Raw genomic sequence first — 24,384 nt, forward strand, 5'->3', positions numbered from 1 at the left:
AATGTGGAAAAAGCCAAGGAGTGTGGATACTTTCTGACGGCACTGTATCATCTCTAATCTCTCAGGTTAAACCCAGTGTAGCTAGAACACTCTCTAGTCTATTGGCTGCTTTTAATCCTGCGGAGACACACAAGACACACACTTATCACACTTTCTGCAGCTTGTGTGAGGCATCCCCTCAGTGTCAAAACTGACGGTCTCAACGGGTTCCTTTCTCTTACCTCGCTCTCTCTATTTTCTGTTTTCTCTCTTCATCTCCTGCTCTCTCTCTGACCTTCTCCCCCCGCACACACACAGACAACATAAACAGATACAATAACGATTGTTCATGCTTCCTGTGCTGTCATGGGGCTGCAGAATGAGATGGGCTCCATTATCAGTCAGAGAGCACACCCCCACACACACTCTATCCCTCCCTGCCTGTCTCTCTCTCTGAACAGCATCGCTGCCAGAACTCTCTGGCCTAATTCCTCTTTTATTGATGTGTGTGTGTGTGTGTGTGTGTGTGTGTGTGTGTGTGTGTGTGTGTGTGTGTGTGTGTGTGTGTGTGTGTGTGTGTGTGTGTGTGTGTGTGTGTGTGTGTGTGTGTGTGTGTCAGTGAAAGAAACAGGGCACAAAGGCCAGAGATAGGGCTCTGTGTTGCTCTAAGCAGAACAAAGAGCAGCCTGTTCCATGTGAACTGTATGGGTCTGTTTAAGGCTACTGGGATTTCTTTGGATTTAATCTATAGGTTCAACAATGACCAACAGTATGTGTGCCTCTGTGCAACAACTATGGGTCCAGATTGACCAACCAAAAGACAGCTGAACTACTTAGCCTAACTGGGTTAGGATGGACATTTTAATTCAATTAACGGAACACTCTAAATAGTAGACACAATATTGCTGCCAAATCAATCAAATTGTATATCTTCATAAACAACTGGTGTAGACTAACAGTGAAATGCTTACTTATGGGCCCTTCCCAACAAGTAAAAAAAAAAGAAAATAATAACACAAGGAATAAATAGACAATGAGTCATGATAACTTGACTACATACAGTGTACCAGTACCGAGTCGATGTGCAGCGGTACAAGGTAATGGAGGTAGATATGTTCATACAGGTAGGGATAAAGTGACAGGATAGATAATAAACAGTAGCAGCAGTGTATGTTATGATTCAAAAGAGTTAGTGTTAAAAGTGTCAATGCAGATAGCCATTGAGTCCACATACAGTATCATGGTCATGGAGCCGGGGCTGTCACGGTTAACAGTCTGAGTAACGGTTGACGACAAGTCAAACTTACATAATCAGCAGTGATCTTATCATTGTTTCTTTTTTGAAGTGAATTTATTTGATTTGAACCAGGCTTACAGTGAGATGGCATGGCATGCCTGTCTGCCTGGTAAGCAAGGCTGAGCTGACTCCATCTCTCCATCTGGATTTAGTTGGCCATGCGGAGACAATGGTATCAGCAACAGGAAGATTGACAGGGCCAATGAATGGACTGACCTGCAGTTAGGGCACAGGTCCCGTGTGTGTGTGTGTCCGTGCCAGGGGCTTCCAGAAGGGCCAATGTCCTGGTGGTCGTTGCTGGTTCACTTTTGACTGGGCCACAGTGATTCTGAGAAATGTGCTGACTCATCATGGCTGCACTGCCAACACAGGCTCTGACACCTGTTGTCTGTTTAATCATCAATGTCGTATAGGCCTATGTGAATGTTTTGTGCCGTAGTGGATGTATCATGTGTTGGCAGTGGCCTCCAGTTTACCAAGTCCCTTTCTGTGATTCCAGCAGCACCTGCTCTGAGGGTCAGGGTCAGACCAGGATAGAACAGAACAGCACTGTCATGTCACTCAACAGTCCATCTGGCGAGTGACACATTTCATTTGATTCTGTAGTAGGGTAAATCCATTGGAATTCAATCTTTTTACCGCACACTTTTTGATTTGAACAAAACCTTCAACACATGTTGTCCCAGTAAAGGCGCTCAAAGTTGACCCATTTTGCATACCCTACCATACTATGAGACGTCCATATCTTCATCACTGGAAAATATTAACGGTTGAGTTTAATATCATTTAAAAGCTTACCAACAAGTTTGTCAAACTGTTTTATAATTTCTTGAAAAAAAGTAATATTTTTATTTTATTCTGTAACGTCAATTATCAGAAAATGCTGAAACTCAAGATTTTTTCATACTCGCATATATGTGTATCTTAGACTTGATTGTACATAATCTGAGGTTTTTGTGTTGAGAGACGGGGGGTCCGTTGCCACGGTGAAGACCAGATAAAAATTCCACCTCTTCCTCCAAAACAAAAAATACACAATATGTTGCTGTTGTGAATGTGTCAGTGTATCTGTTGTGTCTGCGTCAGTGTATCTGTTGTGAATGTGTCAGTGTGGCTGTTGTGAATGTGTCAGTGTATCTGTTGTGTCTGTGTCAGTGTATCTGTTGTGAATGTGTCAGTGTATCTGTTGTGTCTGTGTATCTGTTGTGAATGTGTCAGTGTATCTGTTGTGAATGTGTCAGTGTATCTGTTGTGTCTGTGTCTGTGTCAGTGTATCTGTTGTGTCTGTGTCAGTGTATCTGTTGTGAATGTGTCAGTGTATCTGTGTCTGTGTCAGTGTATCTGTTGTGAATGTGTCAGTGTATCTGTTGTGAATGTGTCAGTGTATCTGTTGTGTCTGTGTCTGTGTCAGTGTATCTGTTGTGTCTGCGTCAGTGTATCTGTTGTGAATGTGTCAGTGTATCTGTTGTGAATGTGTCAGTGTATCTGTTGTGAATGTGTCAGTGTATCTGTTGTGAATGTGTCAGTGTATCTGTTGTGAATGTGTCAGTGTATCTGTGTGAATGTATCTGTTGTGTCTGTGTCAGTGTATCTGTTGTGAATGTGTCAGTGTGTCTGTGTGAATGTGTCAGTGTATCTGTTGTGAATGTGTCAGTGTATCTGTTGTGAATGTGTCAGTGTGGCTGTTGTGAATGTGTCAGTGTATCTGTTGTGAATGTGTCAGTGTATCTGTTGTGAATGTGTCAGTGTATCTGTGTGAATGTGTCAGTGTGGCTGTTGTGAATGTGTCAGTGTAGCTGTTGTGAATGTGTCAGTGTATCTGTTGTGAATGTGTCAGTGTATCTGTTGTGAATGTGTCAGTGTATCTGTTGTGAATGTGTCAGTGTATCTGTTGTGAATGTGTCAGTGTATCTGTTGTGTCAGTGTATCTGTTGTGAATGTGTCAGTGTGTCTGTGTGAATGTGTCAGTGTGGCTGTTGTGAATGTGTCAGTGTATCTGTTGTGAATGTGTCAGTGTATCTGTTGTGAATGTGTCAGTGTTGCTGTTGTGAATGTGTCAGTGTATCTGTTGTGTCAGTGTATCTGTTGTGAATGTGTCAGTGTGTCTGTGTGAATGTGTCAGTGTGGCTGTTGTGAATGTGTCAGTGTATCTGTTGTGAATGTGTCAGTGTGGCTGTTGTGAATGTGTCAGTGTATCTGTTGTGAATGTGTCAGTGTATCTGTTGTGTCTGTGTCAGTGTATCTGTTGTGTCTGTGTCAGTGTATCTGTTGTGAATGTGTCAGTGTATCTGTTGTGAATGTGTCAGTGTATCTGTTGTGTCTGTGTCAGTGTATCTGTTGTGAATGTGTCAGTGTGGCTGTTGTGAATGTGTCAGTGTATCTGTTGTGAATGTGTCAGTGTATCTGTTGTGTCTGTGTCAGTGTATCTGTTGTGTCTGTGTCAGTGTATCTGTTGTGAATGTGTCAGTGTATCTGTTGTGAATGTGTCAGTGTATCTGTTGTGAATGTGTCAGTGTATCTGTTGTGTCTGTGTCTGTGTCAGTGTATCTGTTGTGTCTGTGTCAGTGTATCTGTTGTGAATGTGTCAGTGTATCTGTTGTGTCTGTGTCAGTGTATCTGTTGTGAATGTGTCAGTGTATCTGTTGTGTCTGTGTCAGTGTATCTGTTGTGAATGTGTCAGTGTATCTGTTGTGAATGTGTCAGTGTATCTGTTGTGAATGTGTCAGTGTATCTGTTGTGAATGTGTCAGTGTATCTGTTGTGAATGTGTCAGTGTATCTGTTGTGAATGTGTCAGTGTATCTGTTGTGAATGTGTCAGTGTTGCTGTGTGAATGTGTCAGTGTTGCTGTGTGAATGTGTCAGTGTATCTGTTGTGAATGTGTTAGTGTATCTGTTGTGAATGTGTCAGTGTATCTGTTGTGAATGTGTCAGTGTGGCTGTTGTGAATGTGTCAGTGTATCTGTTGTGTCTGCGTCAGTGTATCTGTGTGAATGTGTCAGTGTGGCTGTGTGAATGTGTCAGTGTTGCTGTGTGAATGTGTCAGTGTATCTGTTGTGAATGTGTCAGTGTATCTGTTGTGAATGTGTCAGTGTATCTGTTGTGTCTGTGTCAGTGTATCTGTTGTGTCTGTGTCAGTGTATCTGTTGTGTCTGTGTCAGTGTATCTGTTGTGTATGTGTCAGTGTTGCTGTTGTGAATGTGTCAGTGTTGCTGTTGTGAATGTGTCAGTGTTTCTGTTGTGAATGTGTCAGTGTATCTGTTGTGTATGTGTCAGTGTATCTGTTGTGTCTGTGTCAGTGTATCTGTGAATGTGTCTGTGTTGTGTGTGTCATCTGTTGTGTCTGTGTCAGTGTATCTGTCTGTGTCAGTGTATCTGTGTCAGTGTATCTGTTGTGTCTGTGTCAGTGTATCTGTTGTGTCTGTGTCAGTGTATCTGTTGTGAATGTGTCAGTGTATCTGTTGTGTCTGTGTCAGTGTATCTGTTGTGAATGTGTCAGTGTATCTGTTGTGAATGTGTCAGTGTATCTGTTGTGAATGTGTCAGTGTATCTGTTGTGTCTGTGTCTGTGTCAGTGTATCTGTTGTGTCTGTGTCAGTGTATCTGTTGTGTCTGTGTCAGTGTATCTGTTGTGAATGTGTCAGTGTATCTGTTGTGAATGTGTCAGTGTATCTGTTGTGTCTGTGTCAGTGTATCTGTTGTGTCTGTGTCAGTGTATCTGTTGTGTCTGTGTCAGTGTATCTGTTGTGTCTGTGTCAGTGTATCTGTTGTGAATGTGTCAGTGTTGCTGTGTGAATGTGTCAGTGTATCTGTTGTGAATGTGTCAGTGTATCTGTTGTGAATGCGTCAGTGTATCTGTTGTGTCTGTGTCAGTGTATCTGTTGTGAATGTGTCAGTGTATCTGTTGTGTCTGTGTCAGTGTATCTGTTGTGTATCTGTTGTGAATGTGTCAGTGTTGCTGTTGTGAATGTGTCAGTGTATCTGTTGTGAATGTGTCAGTGTATCTGTTGTGAATGTGTTAGTGTATCTGTTGTGAATGTGTCAGTGTATCTGTTGTGAATGTGTCAGTGTGGCTGTTGTGAATGTGTCAGTGTATCTGTTGTGAATGTGTCAGTGTTGCTGTTGTGTCTGTGTCAGTGTATCTGTTGTGAATGTGTTAGTGTATCTGTTGTGAATGTGTCAGTGTATCTGTTGTGAATGTGTCAGTGTGGCTGTTGTGAATGTGTCAGTGTATCTGTTGTGTCTGCGTCAGTGTATCTGTGTGAATGTGTCAGTGTGGCTGTTGTGAATGTGTCAGTGTTGCTGTGTGAATGTGTCAGTGTATCTGTTGTGTCTGTGTCTGTGTCAGTGTGTCTGTGTCAGTGTATCTGTTGTGAATGTGTCAGTGTATCTGTTGTGAATGTGTCAGTGTATCTGTTGTGTCTGTGTCTGTGTCAGTGTATCTGTTGTGTCTGTGTCAGTGTATCTGTTGTGAATGTGTCAGTGTATCTGTTGTGAATGTGTCAGTGTATCTGTTGTGAATGTGTCAGTGTATCTGTTGTGAATGTGTCAGTGTATCTGTTGTGAATGTGTCAGTGTATCTGTTGTGAATGTGTCAGTGTATCTGTTGTGAATGTGTCAGTGTATCTGTTGTGTCTGTGTCAGTGTATCTGTTGTGAATGTGTCAGTGTTGCTGTTGTGAATGTGTCAGTGTATCTGTTGTGAATGTGTCAGTGTTGCTGTTGTGAATGTGTCAGTGTATCTGTTGTGAATGTGTCAGTGTTGCTGTTGTGAATGTGTCAGTGTGGCTGTTGTGAATGTGTCAGTGTATCTGTTGTGTCTGTGTCAGTGTATCTGTTGTGAATGTGTTAGTGTATCTGTTGTGAATGTGTCAGTGTATCTGTTGTGAATGTGTCAGTGTGGCTGTTGTGAATGTGTCAGTGTATCTGTTGTGAATGTGTCAGTGTATCTGTTGTGTCTGTGTCTGTGTCAGTTGCTGTTACTTGTTGCTGTTGTGTCTGTGTCAGTGTATCTGTTGTGAATGTGTTAGTGTATCTGTTGTGAATGTGTCAGTGTATCTGTTGTGAATGTGTTAGTGTATCTGTTGTGAATGTGTCAGTGTATCTGTTGTGAATGTGTCAGTGTTGCTGTGTGAATGTGTCAGTGTATCTGTTGTGTCTGTGTCAGTGTATCTGTTGTGAATGTGTCAGTGTATCTGTTGTGAATGTGTCAGTGTATCTGTTGTGAATGTGTCAGTGTATCTGTTGTGAATGTGTCAGTGTATCTGTTGTGAATGTGTCAGTGTGGCTGTTGTGAATGTGTCAGTGTTGCTGTGTGAATGTGTCAGTGTATCTGTTGTGTCTGTGTCTGTGTCAGTGTATCTGTTGTGAATGTGTCAGTGTATCTGTTGTGAATGTGTCAGTGTATCTGTTGTGAATGTGTCAGTGTATCTGTTGTGAATGTGTCAATGTGTCAGTGTATCTGTTGTGAATGTGTCAGTGTATCTGTTGTGAATGTGTCAGTGTATCTGTTGTGAATGTGTCAGTGTATCTGTTGTGAATGTGTCAGTGTATCTGTTGTGAATGTGTCAGTGTTGCTGTTGTGAATGTGTCAGTGTATCTGTTGTGAATGTGTCAGTGTATCTGTTGTGTCTGTGTCAGTGTATCTGTTGTGAATGTGTCAGTGTATCTGTTGTGAATGTGTCAGTGTATCTGTTGTGAATGTGTCAGTGTATCTGTTGTGAATGTGTCAGTGTATCTGTTGTGAATGTGTCAGTGTATCTGTTGTGAATGTGTCAGTGTATCTGTTGTGAATGTGTCAGTGTATCTGTTGTGAATGTGTCAGTGTATCTGTTGTGAATGTGTCAGTGTATCTGTTGTGAATGTGTCAGTGTATCTGTTGTGAATGTGTCAGTGTGGCTGTTGTGAATGTGTCAGTGTATCTGTTGTGAATGTGTCAGTGTATCTGTTGTGTCTGTGTCAGTGTATCTGTTGTGAATGTGTCAGTGTATCTGTTGTGAATGTGTCAGTGTATCTGTTGTGTCTGTGTCAGTGTATCTGTTGTGTCTGTGTCTGTGTCAGTGTATCTGTTGTGAATGTGTCAGTGTATCTGTTGTCTGTGTCAGTGTATCTGTTGTGAATGTGTCAGTGTTGCTGTTGTGAATGTGTCAGTGTATCTGTTGTGAATGTGTCAGTGTATCTGTTGTGACTGTGTCAGTGTATCTGTTGTGAATGTGTCAGTGTTGCTGTTGTGAATGTGTCAGTGTATCTGTTGTGAATGTGTCAGTGTATCTGTTGTGTCTGTGTCAGTGTATCTGTTGTGAATGTGTCAGTGTATCTGTTGTGTCTGTGTCAGTGTATCTGTTGTGAATGTGTCAGTGTATCTGTTGTGTCTGTGTCAGTGTATCTGTTGTGAATGTGTCAGTGTATCTGTTGTGTCTGTGTCAGTGTATCTGTTGTGTCTGTGTCAGTGTATCTGTTGTGAATGTGTCAGTGTATCTGTTGTGAATGTGTCAGTGTATCTGTTGTGAATGTGTCAGTGTATCTGTTGTGAATGTGTCAGTGTATCTGTTGTGTCTGTGTCAGTGTATCTGTTGTGAATGTGTCAGTGTATCTGTTGTGTCTGTGTCAGTGTATCTGTTGTGAATGTGTCAGTGTATCTGTTGTGAATGTGTCAGTGTATCTGTTGTGAATGTGTCAGTGTATCTGTTGTGAATGTGTCAGTGTATCTGTTGTGAATGTGTCAGTGTGGCTGTTGTGAATGTGTCAGTGTTGCTGTGTGAATGTGTCAGTGTATCTGTTGTGTCTGTGTCTGTGTCAGTGTATCTGTTGTGTCTGTGTCTGTGTCAGTGTATCTGTTGTGAATGTGTCAGTGTATCTGTTGTGTCTGTGTCAGTGTATCTGTTGTGAATGTGTCAGTGTTGCTGTGTGAATGTGTCAGTGTATCTGTTGTGTCTGTGTCTGTGTCAGTGTATCTGTTGTGTCTGTGTCTGTGTCAGTGTATCTGTTGTGAATGTGTCAGTGTATCTGTTGTGTCTGTGTCAGTGTATCTGTTGTGAATGTGTCAGTGTTGCTGTGTGAATGTGTCAGTGTATCTGTTGTGTCTGTGTCTGTGTCAGTGTATCTGTTGTGTCTGTGTCTGTGTCAGTGTATCTGTTGTGAATGTGTCAGTGTATCTGTTGTGTCTGTGTCAGTGTATCTGTTGTGTCTGTGTCAGTGTATCTGTTGTGTCTGTGTCAGTGTATCTGTTGTGAATGTGTCAGTGTTGCTGTTGTGAATGTGTCAGTGTATCTGTTGTGAATGTGTCAGTGTATCTGTTGTGTCTGTGTCAGTGTATCTGTTGTGTCTGTGTCAGTGTATCTGTTGTGAGTGCGTCAGTGTTGCTGTGTGAATGTGTCAGTGTTGCTGTGTGAATGTGTCAGTGTATCTGTTGTGTCTGTGTCAGTGTATCTGTTGTGTCTGTGTCAGTGTATCTGTTGTGTCTGTGTCAGTGTATCTGTTGTGAATGTGTCAGTGTATCTGTTGTGAATGTGTCAGTGTATCTGTTGTGTCTGTGTCAGTGTATCTGTTGTGAATGTGTCAGTGTTGCTGTGTGAATGTGTCAGTGTATCTGTTGTGTCTGTGTCAGTGTATCTGTTGTGAATGTGTCAGTGTATCTGTTGTGTCTGTGTCAGTGTATCTGTTGTGAATGTGTCAGTGTATCTGTTGTGTCTGTGTCAGTGTGGCTGTGTGAATGTGTCAGTGTATCTGTTGTGAATGTGTCAGTGTATCTGTTGTGAATGTGTCAGTGTATCTGTTGTGAATGTGTCAGTGTATCTGTTGTGTCTGTGTCAGTGTATCTGTTGTGAATGTGTCAGTGTTGCTGTTGTGTCTGTGTCAGTGTATCTGTTGTGTCTGTGTCAGTGTATCTGTTGTGTCTGTGTCAGTGTATCTGTTGTGAATGTGTCAGTGTATCTGTTGTGAATGTGTCAGTGTATCTGTTGTGAATGTGTCAGTGTATCTGTTGTGAATGTGTCAGTGTATCTGTTGTGTCTGTGTCAGTGTATCTGTTGTGAATGTGTCAGTGTTGCTGTTGTGTCTGTGTCAGTGTATCTGTTGTGTCTGTGTCAGTGTATCTGTTGTGTCTGTGTCAGTGTATCTGTTGTGAATGTGTCAGTGTATCTGTTGTGTCTGTGTCAGTGTATCTGTTGTGAATGTGTCAGTGTATCTGTTGTGAATGTGTCAGTGTATCTGTTGTGAATGTGTCAGTGTATCTGTTGTGAATGTGTTAGTGTATCTGTTGTGAATGTGTTAGTGTATCTGTTGTGAATGTGTTAGTGTATCTGTTGTGAATGTGTTAGTGTATCTGTTGTGAATGTGTTAGTGTATCTGTTGTGAATGTGTTAGTGTATCTGTTGTGAATGTGTTAGTGTATCTGTTGTGAATGTGTCAGTGTATCTGTTGTCAGTGTGGCTGTTGTCTGTGTCAGTGTATCTGTTGTGAATGTGTCAGTGTATCTGTGTGAATGTGTCAGTGTGGCTGTTGTGAATGTGTCAGTGTATCTGTTGTGAATGTGTCAGTGTATCTGTTGTGAATGTGTCAGTGTATCTGTTGTGAATGTGTCAGTGTATCTGTTGTGAATGTGTCAGTGTATCTGTGTGAATGTGTCAGTGTGGCTGTTGTGAATGTGTCAGTGTATCTGTTGTGAATGTGTCAGTGTATCTGTTGTGAATGTGTCAGTGTATCTGTTGTGAATGTGTCAGTGTATCTGTTGTGAATGTGTCAGTGTATCTGTGTGAATGTGTCAGTGTGGCTGTGTGAATGTGTCAGTGTGTCTGTGTGAATGTGTCAGTGTTGCTGTTGTGAATGTGTCAGTGTATCTGTGTGAATGTGTCAGTGTATCTGTTGTGAATGTGTCAGTGTATCTGTGTGAATGTGTCAGTGTGTCTGTGTGAATGTGTCAGTGTTGCTGTTGTGAATGTGTCAGTGTATCTGTGTGAATGTGTCAGTGTATCTGTGTGAATGTGTCAGTGTATCTGTTGTGAATGTGTCAATGTATCTGTGTGAATGTGTCAGTGTGGCTGTTGTGAATGTGTCAATGTATCTGTGTGAATGTCTCAGTGTTGCCGTGTGATTGTCTCAGTGTTGCTGTTGTGAATGTGTCAGTGTATCTGTGTGAATGTGTCAGTGTGTCTGTGTAAATGTGTCAGTGTATCTGTTGTGAATGTGTCAATGTATCTGTGTGAATGTGTCAGTGTGGCTGTTGTGAATGTGTCAATGTATCTGTGTGAATGTGTCAGTGTGGCTGTGTGATTGTCTCAGTGTTGCCGTGTGATTGTCTCAGTGTTGCTGTTGTGAATGTGTCAGTGTATCTGTGTGAATGTGTCAGTGTATCTGTTGTGAATGTGTCAATGTATCTGTGTGAATGTGTCAGTGTGGCTGTTGTGAATGTGTCAATGTATCTGTGTGAATGTGTCAGTGTGGCTGTGTGAATGTGTCAGTGTGGCTGTGTGAATGTGTCAGTGTGGCTGTGTGAATGTGTCAGTGTGGCTGTGTGAATGTGTCAGTGTGGCTGTGTGAATGTGTCAGTGTGGCTGTGTGAATGTGTCAGTGTGGCTGTGTGAATGTGTCAGTGTGGCTGTGTGAATGTGTCAGTGTATCTGTTGTGAATGTGTCAGTGTATCTGTGTGAATGTGTCAGTGTGGCTGTTGTGAATGTGTCAATGTATCTGTGTGAATGTGTCAGTGTGGCTGTGTGATTGTCTCAGTGTTGCCGTGTGATTGTCTCAGTGTTGCTGTTGTGAATGTGTCAGTGTATCTGTGTGAATGTGTCAGTGTATCTGTTGTGAATGTGTCAATGTATCTGTGTGAATGTGTCAGTGTGGCTGTTGTGAATGTGTCAATGTATCTGTGTGAATGTGTCAGTGTGGCTGTGTGAATGTGTCAGTGTGGCTGTGTGAATGTGTCAGTGTGGCTGTGAATGTGTCAGTCTGGCTGGCTAATGTGTCAGTGTGGCTGTGTGAATGTGTCAGTGTGGCTGTGTGAATGTGTCAGTGTGGCTGTGTGAATGTGTCAGTGTGGCTGTGTGTGTGGCTGTGTGAATGTGTCAGTGTGGCTGTGTGAATGTGTCAGTGTGGCTGTGTGAATGTGTCAGTGTGGCTGTGTGAATGTGTCAGTCTGGCTGTGTGAATGTGTCTGTGTGAATGTGTCAGTGTGGCTGTGTGAATGTGTCAGTGTGGCTGTGTGAATGTGTCAGTGTGGCTGTGTGAATGTGTCAGTGTGGCTGTGTGAATGTGTCAGTGTGGCTGTGTGAATGTGTCAGTGTGGCTGTGTGAATGTGTCAGTGTGGCTGTGTGAATGTGTCAGTGTGGCTGTGTGAATGTGTCAGTGTGGCTGTGTGAATGTGTCAGTGTGGCTGTGTGAATGTGTCAGTGTGGCTGTGTGAATGTGTCAGTCTGGCTGTGTGAATGTGTCAGTGTGGCTGTGTGAATGTGTCAGTGTGGCTGTTGTGAATGTGTCAGTGTGGCTGTGTGAATGTGTCAGTGTGGCTGTTGTGAATGTGTCAGTGTGGCTGTGTGAATGTGTCAGTGTGGCTGTGTGAATGTGTCAGTGTGGCTGTGTGAATGTGTCAGTCTGGCTGTGTGAATGTGTCAGTGTGGCTGTGTGAATGTGTCAGTCTGGCTGTGTGAATGTGTCAGTGTGGCTGTGTGAATGTGTCAGTGTGGCTGTGTGAATGTGTCAGTTTGGCTGTGTGAATGTGTCAGTGTGGCTGTGTGAATGTGTCAGTGTGGCTGTTGTGAATGTGTCAATGTATCTGTGTGAATGTGTCAGTGTGGCTGTGTGATTGTCTCAGTGTTGCCGTGTGATTGTCTCAGTGTTGCTGTTGTGAATGTGTCAGTGTATCTGTGTGAATGTGTCAGTGTATCTGTTGTGAATGTGTCAATGTATCTGTGTGAATGTGTCAGTGTGGCTGTTGTGAATGTGTCAATGTATCTGTGTGAATGTGTCAGTGTGGCTGTGTGATTGTCTCAGTGTTGCCGTGTGATTGTCTCAGTGTTGCTGTTGTGAATGTGTCAGTGTATCTGTGTGAATGTGTCAGTGTATCTGTTGTGAATGTGTCAATGTATCTGTGTGAATGTGTCAGTGTGGCTGTTGTGAATGTGTCAATGTATCTGTGTGAATGTGTCAGTGTGGCTGTGTGAATGTGTCAGTGTGGCTGTGTGAATGTGTCAGTGTGGCTGTGTGAATGTGTCAGTGTGGCTGTGTGAATGTGTCAGTCTGGCTGTGTGAATGTGTCATTGTGGCTGTGTGAATGTGTCAGTGTGGCTGTGTGAATGTGTCAGTGTGGCTGTGTGAATGTGTCAGTGTGGCTGTGTGAATGTGTCAGTGTGGCTGTGTGAATGTGTCAGTGTGGCTGTGTGAATGTGTCAGTGTGGCTGTGTGAATGTGTCAGTCTGGCTGTGTGAATGTGTCATTGTGGCTGTGTGAATGTGTCAGTGTGGCTGTGTGAATGTGTCAGTGTGGCTGTGTGAATGTGTCAGTGTGGCTGTGTGAATGTGTCAGTGTGGCTGTGTGAATGTGTCAGTCTGGCTGTGTGAATGTGTCAGTGTGGCTGTGTGAATGTGTCAGTGTGGCTGTGTGAATGTGTCAGTCTGGCTGTGTGAATGTGTCAGTGTGGCTGTGTCAGTGTGGCTGTTGTGAATGTGTCAGTGTGGCTGTGTGAATGTGTCAGTGTGGCTGTTGTGAATGTGTCAGTGTGGCTGTGTGAATGTGTCAGTGTGGCTGTGTGAATGTGTCAGTGTGGCTGTGTGAATGTGTCAGTCTGGCTGTGTGAATGTGTCAGTGTGGCTGTGTGAATGTGTCAGTCTGGCTGTGTGAATGTGTCAGTGTGGCTGTGTGAATGTGTCAGTCTGGCTGTGTGAATGTGTCAGTGTGGCTGTGTGAATGTGTCAGTGTGGCTGTTGTGAATGTGTCAGTGTGGCTGTGTGAATGTGTCAGTGTGGCTGTTGTGAATGTGTCAGTGTGGCTGTGTGAATGTGTCAGTGTTGCCGTGTGATTGTCTGTGATGCTGTGTGAATGTGTCATTGTGGCTGTGTGAATGTGTCATTGTGGCTGTGTGAATGTGTCATTGTGGCTGTGTGAATGTGTCATTGTGGCTGTGTGAATGTCAGTGTGGCTGTATGAATTTTAGTCTGACTGTGTCAATGTCTGTATGGCTGTGTGACTGTGTGAATGTCAGTGTGAATGTGTCTGTGTGAATGTGTCAGTTGCTGTGTGAATGTGTCATTGTGGCTGTGAATGTCAGTTTGGCTGTGTGAATGTCAGTTTGGCTGTGTGAATGTCAGTTTGGCTGTGTGAATGTCAGTTTGGCTGTGTGAATGCCAGTTTGGCTGTGTGAATGTGTCATTGTGGCTGTGTGAATGTGTCAGTGTGGCTGTGTGAATGTGTCATTGTGGCTGTGTGAATGTGTCAGTGTTGCTGTGAATGTCACTTTGGCTGTGTGTGTCAGTTTGGCTGTGTGAATGTCAGTTTGGCTGTGTGAATGTCAGTTTGGCTGTGTGAATGTCAGTTTGGCTGTGTGAATGTCAGTTTGGCTGTGTGAATGTCAGTTTGGCTGTGTGAATGTGGCTGTGTTGCTGTGTGAATGTGTCAGTGTTGCTGTAGTGTGCGTCACTGTGCCGTGTGCTGCTCTCTCCTCTCTCTCTGGGCCCATTGTGAAACTGAACAGCTGACTGTGCTAACTGGCTTTGACGTGGGCCCAGACTTTCAATGCTGCATTTGTGTAGATTGCATTCTCTCTCTCTCTCTCTCTCTCTGTCTCTCTCTCTCTCTCTCTCTCTCTCTCTCTCTCTGTCTCTCTGTCTCTCTGTCTCTCTGTCTCTCTGTCTCTCTGTCTCTCTCTCTCTCTCTCTCTCTCTCTCTGTCTCTCTGTCTCTCTGTCTCTCTGTCTCTCTGTCCCTCTGTCTCTCTGTCTCTCTCTCTCTCTCTCTCTCTGTCTCTGTTTGTGTGCCCTGCGTTGGTGTGTATGTGTGATATAGTAGACTCTTATGACTGTGCTGCTGGAATTTATACTGAACAAAAATATAAACTCAACATGTAAAGTGTTAGTCCCATGTTTCATGAACTGAAATGAAAGATTCCAGAAATGTTCCACATGCACAAAAAGCTTATTTCTCTTAATTTTTGACCACAAATTTGTTTATATCCCTGTTAGGTAGCATTTCTCCTTTTCCAAGATAATCCATCCACCTGACTGGTGTGGCATATCAAGAAGCTGATTAAACAGAATGATCATTACATAGGTGAACATGGGGACAATAAACGGTGACTCTAAGATGTGCACAATACCATAGATTGACTGCAGGAATGTCCACCAGAGCTGTTGCCAGATAATTTAATTTTCATTTCTCTACCATAAGTCGCCTCCAACATCGTTTTAGAGAATTTGGCAGTACGTCCAACTGGCCTCACAACTTCAGACCGCGGCAGCCCAGGACCTCCACATCCAGTTTCTTCATCTGCTGGATCGTCTGAGGGGGTGCCGAGGAGTATTTATATCTATAAAAAGCCCCTGGCAATGGCTCCGCCCTTGCTTGTGAAATCCATAGATTAGGGCCAAATGTATTTATTTGAATTGACTGATTTCCTTATATGAACTGTAACTCAGTAAAATCATTGAAATTGTTGCATGTTGCATTTATATTTTTGTTCAGTATAGTTTGCATGTTTAACAGTCACTCCCCAGAGCTCAGAATGTTCCTGACTTTGCCTTGTTTACCAACCCTCAGTGCCAATAGTCACTGTGTTTGACAAGCTGCCTTCTCTTCACACCAGGGATGTGTGTCTAAGGCCATTACTGTCTCTCCTCAACCTCATAGGAATTCATGTGGGTCGGGTTTGTTTGGGTTGTTGCAGGTTAGGTAAATTTGTATAGTGAGCCTGTGTTGCTGTGGGTTGTTGATTTTTTTGAGGAAGTCATTCTCTCCAGACACCACTGTCACAGTAAGCAGAAGGATCTGTTTAGTGACGCCAAATTACCTCCTAGAGAATCCACCAGCAGACACACATGGCACGCAGCACACAGCATACCCACACACACAATACTTGGGTGTTGTATTTGATTGTATATAGATTAAGTCGATGTGTATTAGTCTCTCGCTCTCTCTCTCTCACACAATCTCTTTCTCTCTACAGGTGATCTTGGACACTGAGTCAGGCTAGGCAGCTTTGGGCTCATGTTAGGTGGGTCTTTTCACTTATTTCTCTCTTTTGTTTCTTTCTCCTATCCCCATTTCCCTAACTAACCCATAGCCTGTTTGTGTTTGTGTGTGTCTGTGGTGTTAATAGAAGTTGCCCCCTATATCTGGCCCAGGGTCAAGTCGACGGGCAACTTCAAGCAGTGTCTGTTCTAAAACATCTTCCTGTGTACTTCCTTTTGTCCGTCCCTTATTTCCACCCACCTCATAACCCATTTCTTCTCTTTCTGTGGTAGACTACCGTAATTTCTGGACTATTAAGCGCACCTGAATATAAACCGCACCCACTGAATTATTTAAAAAATATGTATTTTGTACATAAATAAGCCGCACATGTCTATAAACCACAGGTGCCTACCGGTACATTGAAACAAATGAACTTTACACAGCCTTTAAACGAAACACGGCTTGTAACAAAAATAAATAGGCTTTAACGAAACACGGCTTGTAACAAAAATAAATAGGCTTTAACGAAACACGGCTTGTAACAAAAATAAATAGGCTTTAACGAAACACGGCATTATGTGAAAAATCCATAAATTAGCCGCGTCACTGTAAAAACCGGGAGGTTTTATTTAGGCCTGGGAATAAAGTAGCGGTTTATAGTCCGGACGTGATCTTTGAGCTGATTGGCAGATGCATGCAACCTTATGGACTCCCATTGCTTGCCGCTGAACTTTGACCTCTCCTGTCCCATCCCACCCTGTCCTGTCTGACAGAGACAGAGAGTGAACCCTAAAACACACACCCTACTTTAAATTTAACTAGGCAAGTCAATTAAGAACAAATTCTTATTTACAATGATGGCCTACCCGGGGAACAGTGGGTAAACTCCCTTGTTCAAGGGCAGAATGACAGATTTTTACCTTGTCAGGTCAGGGATTCGATCCAGCAACCTTTCGGTTACTGGCCCAAATCTACCCTATTCAACCCTACTCTATCCTATCCTCCCCTACTTTACCCTACTATACTATACACAACTCTACCCAACTCTAACCTAATCTACCCTACTATACTCTGCCCTACCCTACTCTACTCTACTCTACCCTACCCTACCCTACTATACTCTACCCTACTCTACTCAACCCTACTATACTCTACTCCACCCTACCCTACTATACTCTACTCTACTCTACTCTACTCTACTCTACTCTACTCTACTCTACTCTACTCTACCCTACCCTACTCTACTCTACTCTACTCTACTCTACTCTACTCTACCTACTCTACTCTACTCTACTATACTCTACTCCACCCTACCCTACTATACTCTACCCCACTCTACCCTACTCTACTCTACTCCACCTACTCTACTTTACCCTACTATACTCTACTCTACTCTACTCCACCCTACCCTACCCTACTATACTCTACCCTACTCTACTATACTCTACCCTACTCTACTCTACTATACTATACTATACTATACTCTACCATCCTCTACTCTACCCTACTATACTATGCTCTACCCTACTCTACTCTACCCGACTCTACTCAATCTAGTTAGAACGCTTAGCAAGACAAGAAGTTAATTACTGTACTCTCCTGTTCCAGTCCCACCTGTCTGACAAAGAGAGCGTAAACTATAACAACTCTCGATTCTACTCATAAGTTACCAATCCCCCTATCTCCCAACCACTCTAGTCCAGACCACCCCCAATACAGACTCCCCTATCCCAGCCCTATTCCCCTGTCTATGAGAGTGCTGCATCATCGTATGCAGTGAGGGGGTAGTGAGAGGCACCCAGGGGAGTCAGGGCATAGAGGAGGGGCGAAGGACTCAGGCCTCAGGAGCTGTTCCTCTCACTCAGACCACCACACCCTCTCCAAAATTACCTAGAATGCCCGGGAGAGCATTGGTGTCCTGGGCCAGGGTGTGAAGCAGCTGTTCCAGCAGCAACGCAGACTCGTTGTCCTGACTTTGACCCCCCTCTGGTGTTCTCCTTGCTCCCCCAGCTGGTCAGGGTGCCGGCCCTGTGGGCACCATGAGGCGAGGGACCAGCCTGCAGAGCCGGCGCAGTAAGGGGACAGGGGGGAACGGGACAGGGGCCGGAGCAGGAGACCGGGACCCCTCTCTGAGAGGCAGCCCCCAGGCCCCCCAGCGCCGGCCTACCTATGATGCACAGCAGCATTCCGTCCGCCCGCGCTCCTCCTCCACCACTGACAAAACCACACCAAGTAGCCCTTCCCTTGGTTACCACCCTGGATACTTGACGCCAGGCGACGTGGTGCTATCGTCAGGATACCAGTCCACGGAGGAGACAGAGAGGGTGAGTGATGTCAGCTGTCAATCATATGAGGGTCTTCTTTGGTCAGGGTTTATGGTCATGTTTTGTCTGGTAATGGATATGATACAGTCCTGTCGTACTCAGGTGGTCTGCATCATCCAACAGGCCTCCTCTTAAATATTGAGGAGAGCTTAAGCTCTGTGTTTCGAGTATGACACATTTTGTAGGTGTAATAATGGCCAGTAATGCTCCTGAGCAGAGGCAGTGTTAATCCAGGCTCAGGTCAGAGGTACATACACACACACACACACACACACAAATACTTGCGCCTACTCAGATCAGTCAGAAACAGGTATTCCTGAGTCCCGGCTACCCAAAGACTGTATTGGCACCCTTGATGGCCAAAGAGCTCTATTTTCAAGTCCTCCAACAAATGTAAACACCTGTAGTTTGCTAAAGGGTATTTCCACTTGGATTGGAACCGTTGCTATGGTCAGATGACATGAAAATAGAGCTCTTTGGCCACGCACACCAGTGGTGGGATTTGTGTCAGAAGAAAGATGTAAATGCAGAAAGAACCCCATACCTACTGTAAAATAGGTTAGTGGATCTTTGATTTAATGGGCCTATTTTGATCGATTGGTCCTGGGGTCCTTGTTAACGTCAACTGCATCATGAACTTTACCAAGTACCAGGACATTTTAGCCAAAACCCTGGTTACCTCTGCCAGGAGGCTGAAACTTGACTGCAAGTGGATCTTCCAGGAAGACAGTGACCCCAAGCACACATTCAAATTCCCAAAGAAATGGTTAATTGGCCACAAAATCCACATTTTGCAATGGCCATCTCAGTCTCCGGACTTGAACCCCATTGAAAACCTGTGGTTTAAATTGAAGAGGGCAGTCCATAAGAGCAGATGGAGGATATCAAGGACCTGGAAAGATTCTGTATGGAGGAATGGTCTCAGATCCTCCTAATGTGTTCTTCAATCTCATAAAACATTTTAGAAAAAGGCTCAGTGCCATGATCCTTGCAAGCTGAGCTATTGAAAGGTATTGAAAGCTATTGAAAGGTATTGAAAACAAAGGTGCCAATAGTTTTGACCCATATCTTTTTGAGAAAATAAATGATTACTTGTTAAAGAAAATCTGTTTCTCTGACTAATTTGTATAAGTATAAAACAATATAATCCCCCCCCCCAAAAAAAAAATCATCCAATCTCATCCAATCTATCTCAGTATTGGTATTATTTATTGTATGCCATCTTTTTTGGTCATCTTCATCAAGAGTGCAGATAATTTCAGATATGACTCTACATCTGGAGCGACCCATCTGCTTGATATACGTTATCCTAGCAAGAAAGCCAAACACCCCTCTCGGGATGTTTGAGAATGGTATGTTCAACTGTAATTGTTGTCAAGCCGTCTCTTAGATCGGACCAATTTTCTGCACAGGGCCGCTCAGATTCTGTCATTTTTAACATGATATGAGACGTGTGATGATGAATTATCCCCCGGAGGAAGAACTAGTGCTGAATGTTCTAGAAACTCTGTCCATCACCATAATGTATCAAGGAGAGCTCCTGGTGTTGTAGGAGCACTGAGAATGAATGAGCATGTCTGTCATTCTGTGGGAATAGGAAATGCTTGGCATGCTACGCAAGATGTGTGTTGACCTCCTTTTCAGTATGTCTGTATGTTCTCTGAGAGAGGGGATGCTAGTCCATCTGTGGTAAGAGATGCATTGAGATGTGGTGGATATCTGTACCAGACACTGCTATCACCACACACACACACACACACACACACACACACACACACACACACACACACACACACACACACACACACACACACACACACACACACACAGCCTGGGGGACAGACGGTGTGTAAGAATTGGCCTCTTGTGTCTGAAAGGACAGAGCTCTGTAACAAAGGAAGGCTGACAAAGAGGAAGTGCATACAGTATTCTCTTGCTTATCTAGCATGCTATGTTCTTTTTATACCCTCTGGTAAAGTAGTCTCTCTTATTTTTTATTTAACCTTTATTTCACTAGGCAAGTCAGTTAATAACAAATTATTATTTACAATTTCCTGGCCTACACCGGCCAAACCCGGACAATGCTGGGCCAATTGTGCACCGCCCTATGGGACTCCCAATCACGGCCGGTTGTGATACAGCCTTGATTCAAACCTGGATGTCTGTAGTGACGCCTCTAGCACTGAGATGCAGTGCCTTAGACTACTGCGCCAGGTGAAAACTGTGCCCATTTGTGTTCACGTAACTTTATCCAACAGATGCCTTTAGTTGGGGCGCCATGCCAGAATATTTTGTCATTCAACAACACTACTTATTGTTGCCAAGACAAGACAGACACTTTGACTAAAATAGATACAGACTGGCACCGGTAGGAGAATATCGATTTTCAGCCTTGCTCTTCTCTTGGTCAGATGACAGTGGTTTAGTATGAAGATATGCAGAAACTGCTTCTCCAATAGAAATCTCTGGTCACGCTTGTAGGCGATGTCATGGCAATAGTTGTCTAGCTAAACTCAGGTGTAGAAACACGTCACCAGGTCCAACGGTCGTCTTGCACCTAACTGCACATGCGCAGACCATCAAATCAAAGGCACTCCTTCGATATAAAGCAGTTTTTTACGATTGCTTACACACGAAAATTGAACTTTTCCCACAATTAGCAAAACCTTACACTCAAGGAGCAAAACACAAGGCTAGATTTGCACAACTGTACGCACATTGTCAGCTTCACACTATTTGCAAAACATTACACACAGTGATTTGCAAAACACTAAACACACTTGTATACATCAGACACAGAAGTATATCATGATGTCACTTCCTTGCAATTCCAAAGCACTGACTGTCAAATTACTACACCATGTGCACAAACACATGACTGCTAAATTGTAGACACACCAATCAGGTTTAAGCACTATACAAATGCAGCAGGTAGGTTCACCTGCCTTCAACCAAAATGGAAGGAGTCAGAAGAAGAGTGAGTACACTGAGGGTGAGAGGAGGAGTACACTGAGGGTGAGAGGAGGAGTACACAGAGGAGGAGAAGGAGGAGTACACAGAGGAGGAGAAGGAGGAGTACACAGAGGAGGAGAAGGAGGAGTACACAGAGGAGGAGAAGGAGGAGTACACAGAGGAGGAGAAGGAGGAGTACACAGAGGAGGAGAAGGAGGAGTACACAGAGGAGGAGAAGGAGGAGTACACAGAGGAGGAGAAGGAGGAGTACACAGAGGAGGAGAAGGAGGAGTACACAGAGGAGGAGAAGGAGGAGTACACAGAGGAGGAGAAGGAGGTAGAGGAAGACCTGAAGCAGGAGGAGAACGTGCACAAAGAAGAAGAGGACCAAACTTTTCAAATGACACTCATGCAACACTAGTGGACCATGTTGTGAACCACAGATTGATGCTGAGGGAGGCTGGACTGAGAGTTCAGACAAATCTTAGCATAAGGACTTTTAGACAGGAAAACAGGTAGAAGATCTGTCTACAGTTAGTCATCAGCCGCTTACTGTCTGCACCATATCAGCACTTGTGATACCCCTTCCTGTGACATTGTACAGTAAGTTACATGGTATTATTCTCCACATAGGATTGAGGGTCGGGAACGACAAGGAGGAAGGGGGCCCATATTCACGCAAGAACAAGAGAGCGATAATAAACATGGTTTTGGCCAATAATGCTATCAGGCTCAGAGAACTAGAAGCCAACATTATCAGTGACCATGCCATTTTCAATAATATCCATCAGGTCTCTGTCAACACTGGCACGCATCCTGAAAAGACATCAGGTTCAAATGAAACAACTTTATTGAGTGCCTTTTGAGCGGAATCAGAGGGTCAAACGGCTGTGACATGAGTATGTGGAGGTTTGTATTGTTCTCTTTAGCACTGTGATGTTGCATACTGCACACATGACTTCTTTACATTGACTGTATACTAGACCTATCCTGAACTACACAATCTTGTCTTTCACTGTATTTCAGGGAGTTTTGCAGATGGATGCTGAGGAAATCCTGCATGAATTCATATATATTGAAGAGGCAGGGTTCAACCTCACAAAAGCAAGAAGGAGAGGCAGAAATATCATTGGCCACAGGGCTATAATCAATGTCCCAGGGCAACGTGGGGGTAACATCACTCTCTGCGCTGCCATTTCACAACACGGGTTGTCCTCCGTCATGTCAAAATGGGCCCTTACAACACACCTCACATTCTCAAAATGTTTGGACCGATTGCACCACATCGTCACAGCAGGTAATGAAATGCACCAGATGCAATACACGGTCATCTGGGACAACGTGTCATTCCACCTCTCTGCTTTGGTCCAGAACTGGTTTCAACACCCTCCACAGATGACAGTACTATACCTTCCACCATACTCTCCGTTTCTAAACCCTGTCGAATAGATCTTCTCTCCATGGCGGTGGAAGGTTTACGATCTCCAGCCCCAGGCTCAGGTACCCCTCATTCAGGCCAGGAAGGTTTACGATCTCCAGCCCCAGGCTCAGGTACCCCTCATTCAGGCCAGGAAGGTTTACGATCTCCAGCCCCAGGCTCAGGTACCCCTCATTCAGGCCAGGAAGGTTTACGATCTCCAGCCCCAGGCTCAGGTACCCCTCATTCAGGCCAGGAAGGTTTACGATCTCCAGCCCCAGGCTCAGGTACCCCTCATTCAGGCCAGGAAGGTTTACGATCTCCAGCCCCAGGCTCAGATACCCCTCATTCAGGCCATGGAGGACGCTTGTGACCAAGTCGACGCCGCAGCAGTGCAAGGATGGATTCGACATTCAAGACGGTTCTTCCCACGTTGTCTTGCTAATGACGATATTGCTTGTGATGATGAAATTCCCTGGCCAGATATAATGTATAGTATGTTTACTGTAGTATTTTCTGTACAATATTTCTTTTTTTTTTTTCAGATTATTTTTTGTTAGTTATTTACTGTAATTGTAACCTGTACTGGATACAGTATTTTACGTTTGTCTGTTTGCTGAGCTAACAGTGTTATGCACACTACTGTAGTAGCATGAAAACTGGGACAAGTTTTGTTGTGATTCTCCATGTTGACATGTTGTCTGATTTGGGTATATGGAGAGAAATAAATGATATTTTCCTCAGTCCGCAGCATTGGTCTTGTGTAGTGTCTGTATAATACACTTTCTCTGTGTACTTCATTTATAGTACTGTAATCACTGAAACTTAGACTTGCTGAAAGTGTTTTAGGTTGGCAACAGCAGTGTGTAACTGGTTCAAAAAGATTTAAGTCATATGAAATGTGTGTGTTTTGTTTGGTAACAAAATATTATTTTTATGAAGTCGTGTATAGTTTTGACAAAAGTGTTCCATTTCGCAAATGATCTGTTGTGCTACTTTGGTGTAGGGTTGTGCTAATTGTGTGTCGTGTTTTGACAGACCGGGCCCTGTTTTCAAAATTGTGCTTAAACAATTGAAAAAAAACGAAGACAATTGGCTCGACTCTAGGTTGTGCCTTTAGATTTGGAGAAATCTAACAACTAAGGAATACTCATTCGCTTTTCTCATTGAATTCTTAAACCGCAAACCCCGGTCTGGTCTGCCGAGTCTGCTTCACAAACGTTCCCGGAAGTCTCGCAATATTGGGCTTCTGGGTTAGGAACTCTGTGGTATAGCAATACTAGTATGTGAGTGGCTGCTGTTTGTCCCGACTTCCACCAGATGGCGGTGTCATATCAGCTAATGGCTGTCGTCTGATGTACGGTGTTTGTGTGCGTGTGACCTGTCAGGGCTAGGTCATCCTGAGTTCCTGTCTAGAGGTTCTGAGCTGAAGCCCGCTGTTTTCACTGTCGTGTCAATTCATCTCTGTGTTGAATAAGCTGCTATGTATGGTCCTTTTAATAGAGACAATAACATTTTAATCTCAAAGACCATTACCCTGCAGACTAGCAATTATCTTGTGTGTTAGTAATACTGTATTGCCCTCTGTAATAGAGAGGCCACTATTGAGTAATAAATCACTATTTCTGGCTAATATCCAGCCAACCTGTGTGTTACAGTAGAGCAGGCTGGTTAGATTCCTAGACGCCTAGCTATGTGTCATTACTGCTGAAATAGAGAGATCATTAGTCTCTCTCTTCACTGCTCAATATGCACGTGTTAGTCTTCTGGTAAATCACACACACACACACACACACACAGAGCTGTGTCTCAACCAATGAAGCAATGTCATTCAGGTCATCTGAGCGGTTGTCGTGGCAACCCTCAGGCTCACTGTGTCTGTACACCCTACTGCAGTTTCCATGGAAATGGCGAGGATGACCTTGGCAGAGTGTGCCCCTCCTGTGGTGGGAATAGGTCAGAGGTTATGCCCCCCTGTTGGGTGTTGGGTGGTGGCCCAGACAGGTTGGTCCTGTTGAGCATATTTGAATAAGCCTGAGCAGTGAAGTTTGTGTGTGTGTGCTTGAGATTTCACACTGCACACAATGGATCTGATAGAACCACACCCTACCCAATACTACTTCTCTCATTCTCTCTATGACCCGTCATCTTTCTTCTGCCTTAACTCCCCTCTTCTCTTTCATTTTCTGTCTCATATTCCAAACCTCTCTTTCTCACTCTCTCCCTCCCTCTTTCTTTCCCCCTCCCACTTTCATAATCCTA

The 24,384-nt window shown here is 43.9% G+C and overlaps 1 protein-coding gene across 2 annotated transcripts in view; it reads left to right on the forward strand.

Annotated features, from left to right (window-relative positions):
- LOC118359609 (transmembrane and coiled-coil domains protein 1-like) overlaps window positions 1-24,384 on the forward strand; it is a 108,638-nt gene that overhangs the window by 18,101 nt on the left and 66,153 nt on the right. For both annotated transcript variants that reach the window (XM_052481961.1, XM_052481960.1), the window contains exons 2-3: window positions 15,422-15,469; window positions 17,440-17,753. In XM_052481961.1, coding sequence (XP_052337921.1) covers window positions 15,463-15,469; window positions 17,440-17,753 — 321 coding nt within the window. In that variant the 5' untranslated portion in view covers window positions 15,422-15,462. The remainder of the gene's footprint in view (window positions 1-15,421; window positions 15,470-17,439; window positions 17,754-24,384) is intronic.

This window comes from Oncorhynchus keta, chromosome 27 (genome assembly GCF_023373465.1).
Source record: "Oncorhynchus keta strain PuntledgeMale-10-30-2019 chromosome 27, Oket_V2, whole genome shotgun sequence".
Classification (NCBI taxonomy): domain Eukaryota; kingdom Metazoa; phylum Chordata; class Actinopteri; order Salmoniformes; family Salmonidae; genus Oncorhynchus; species Oncorhynchus keta.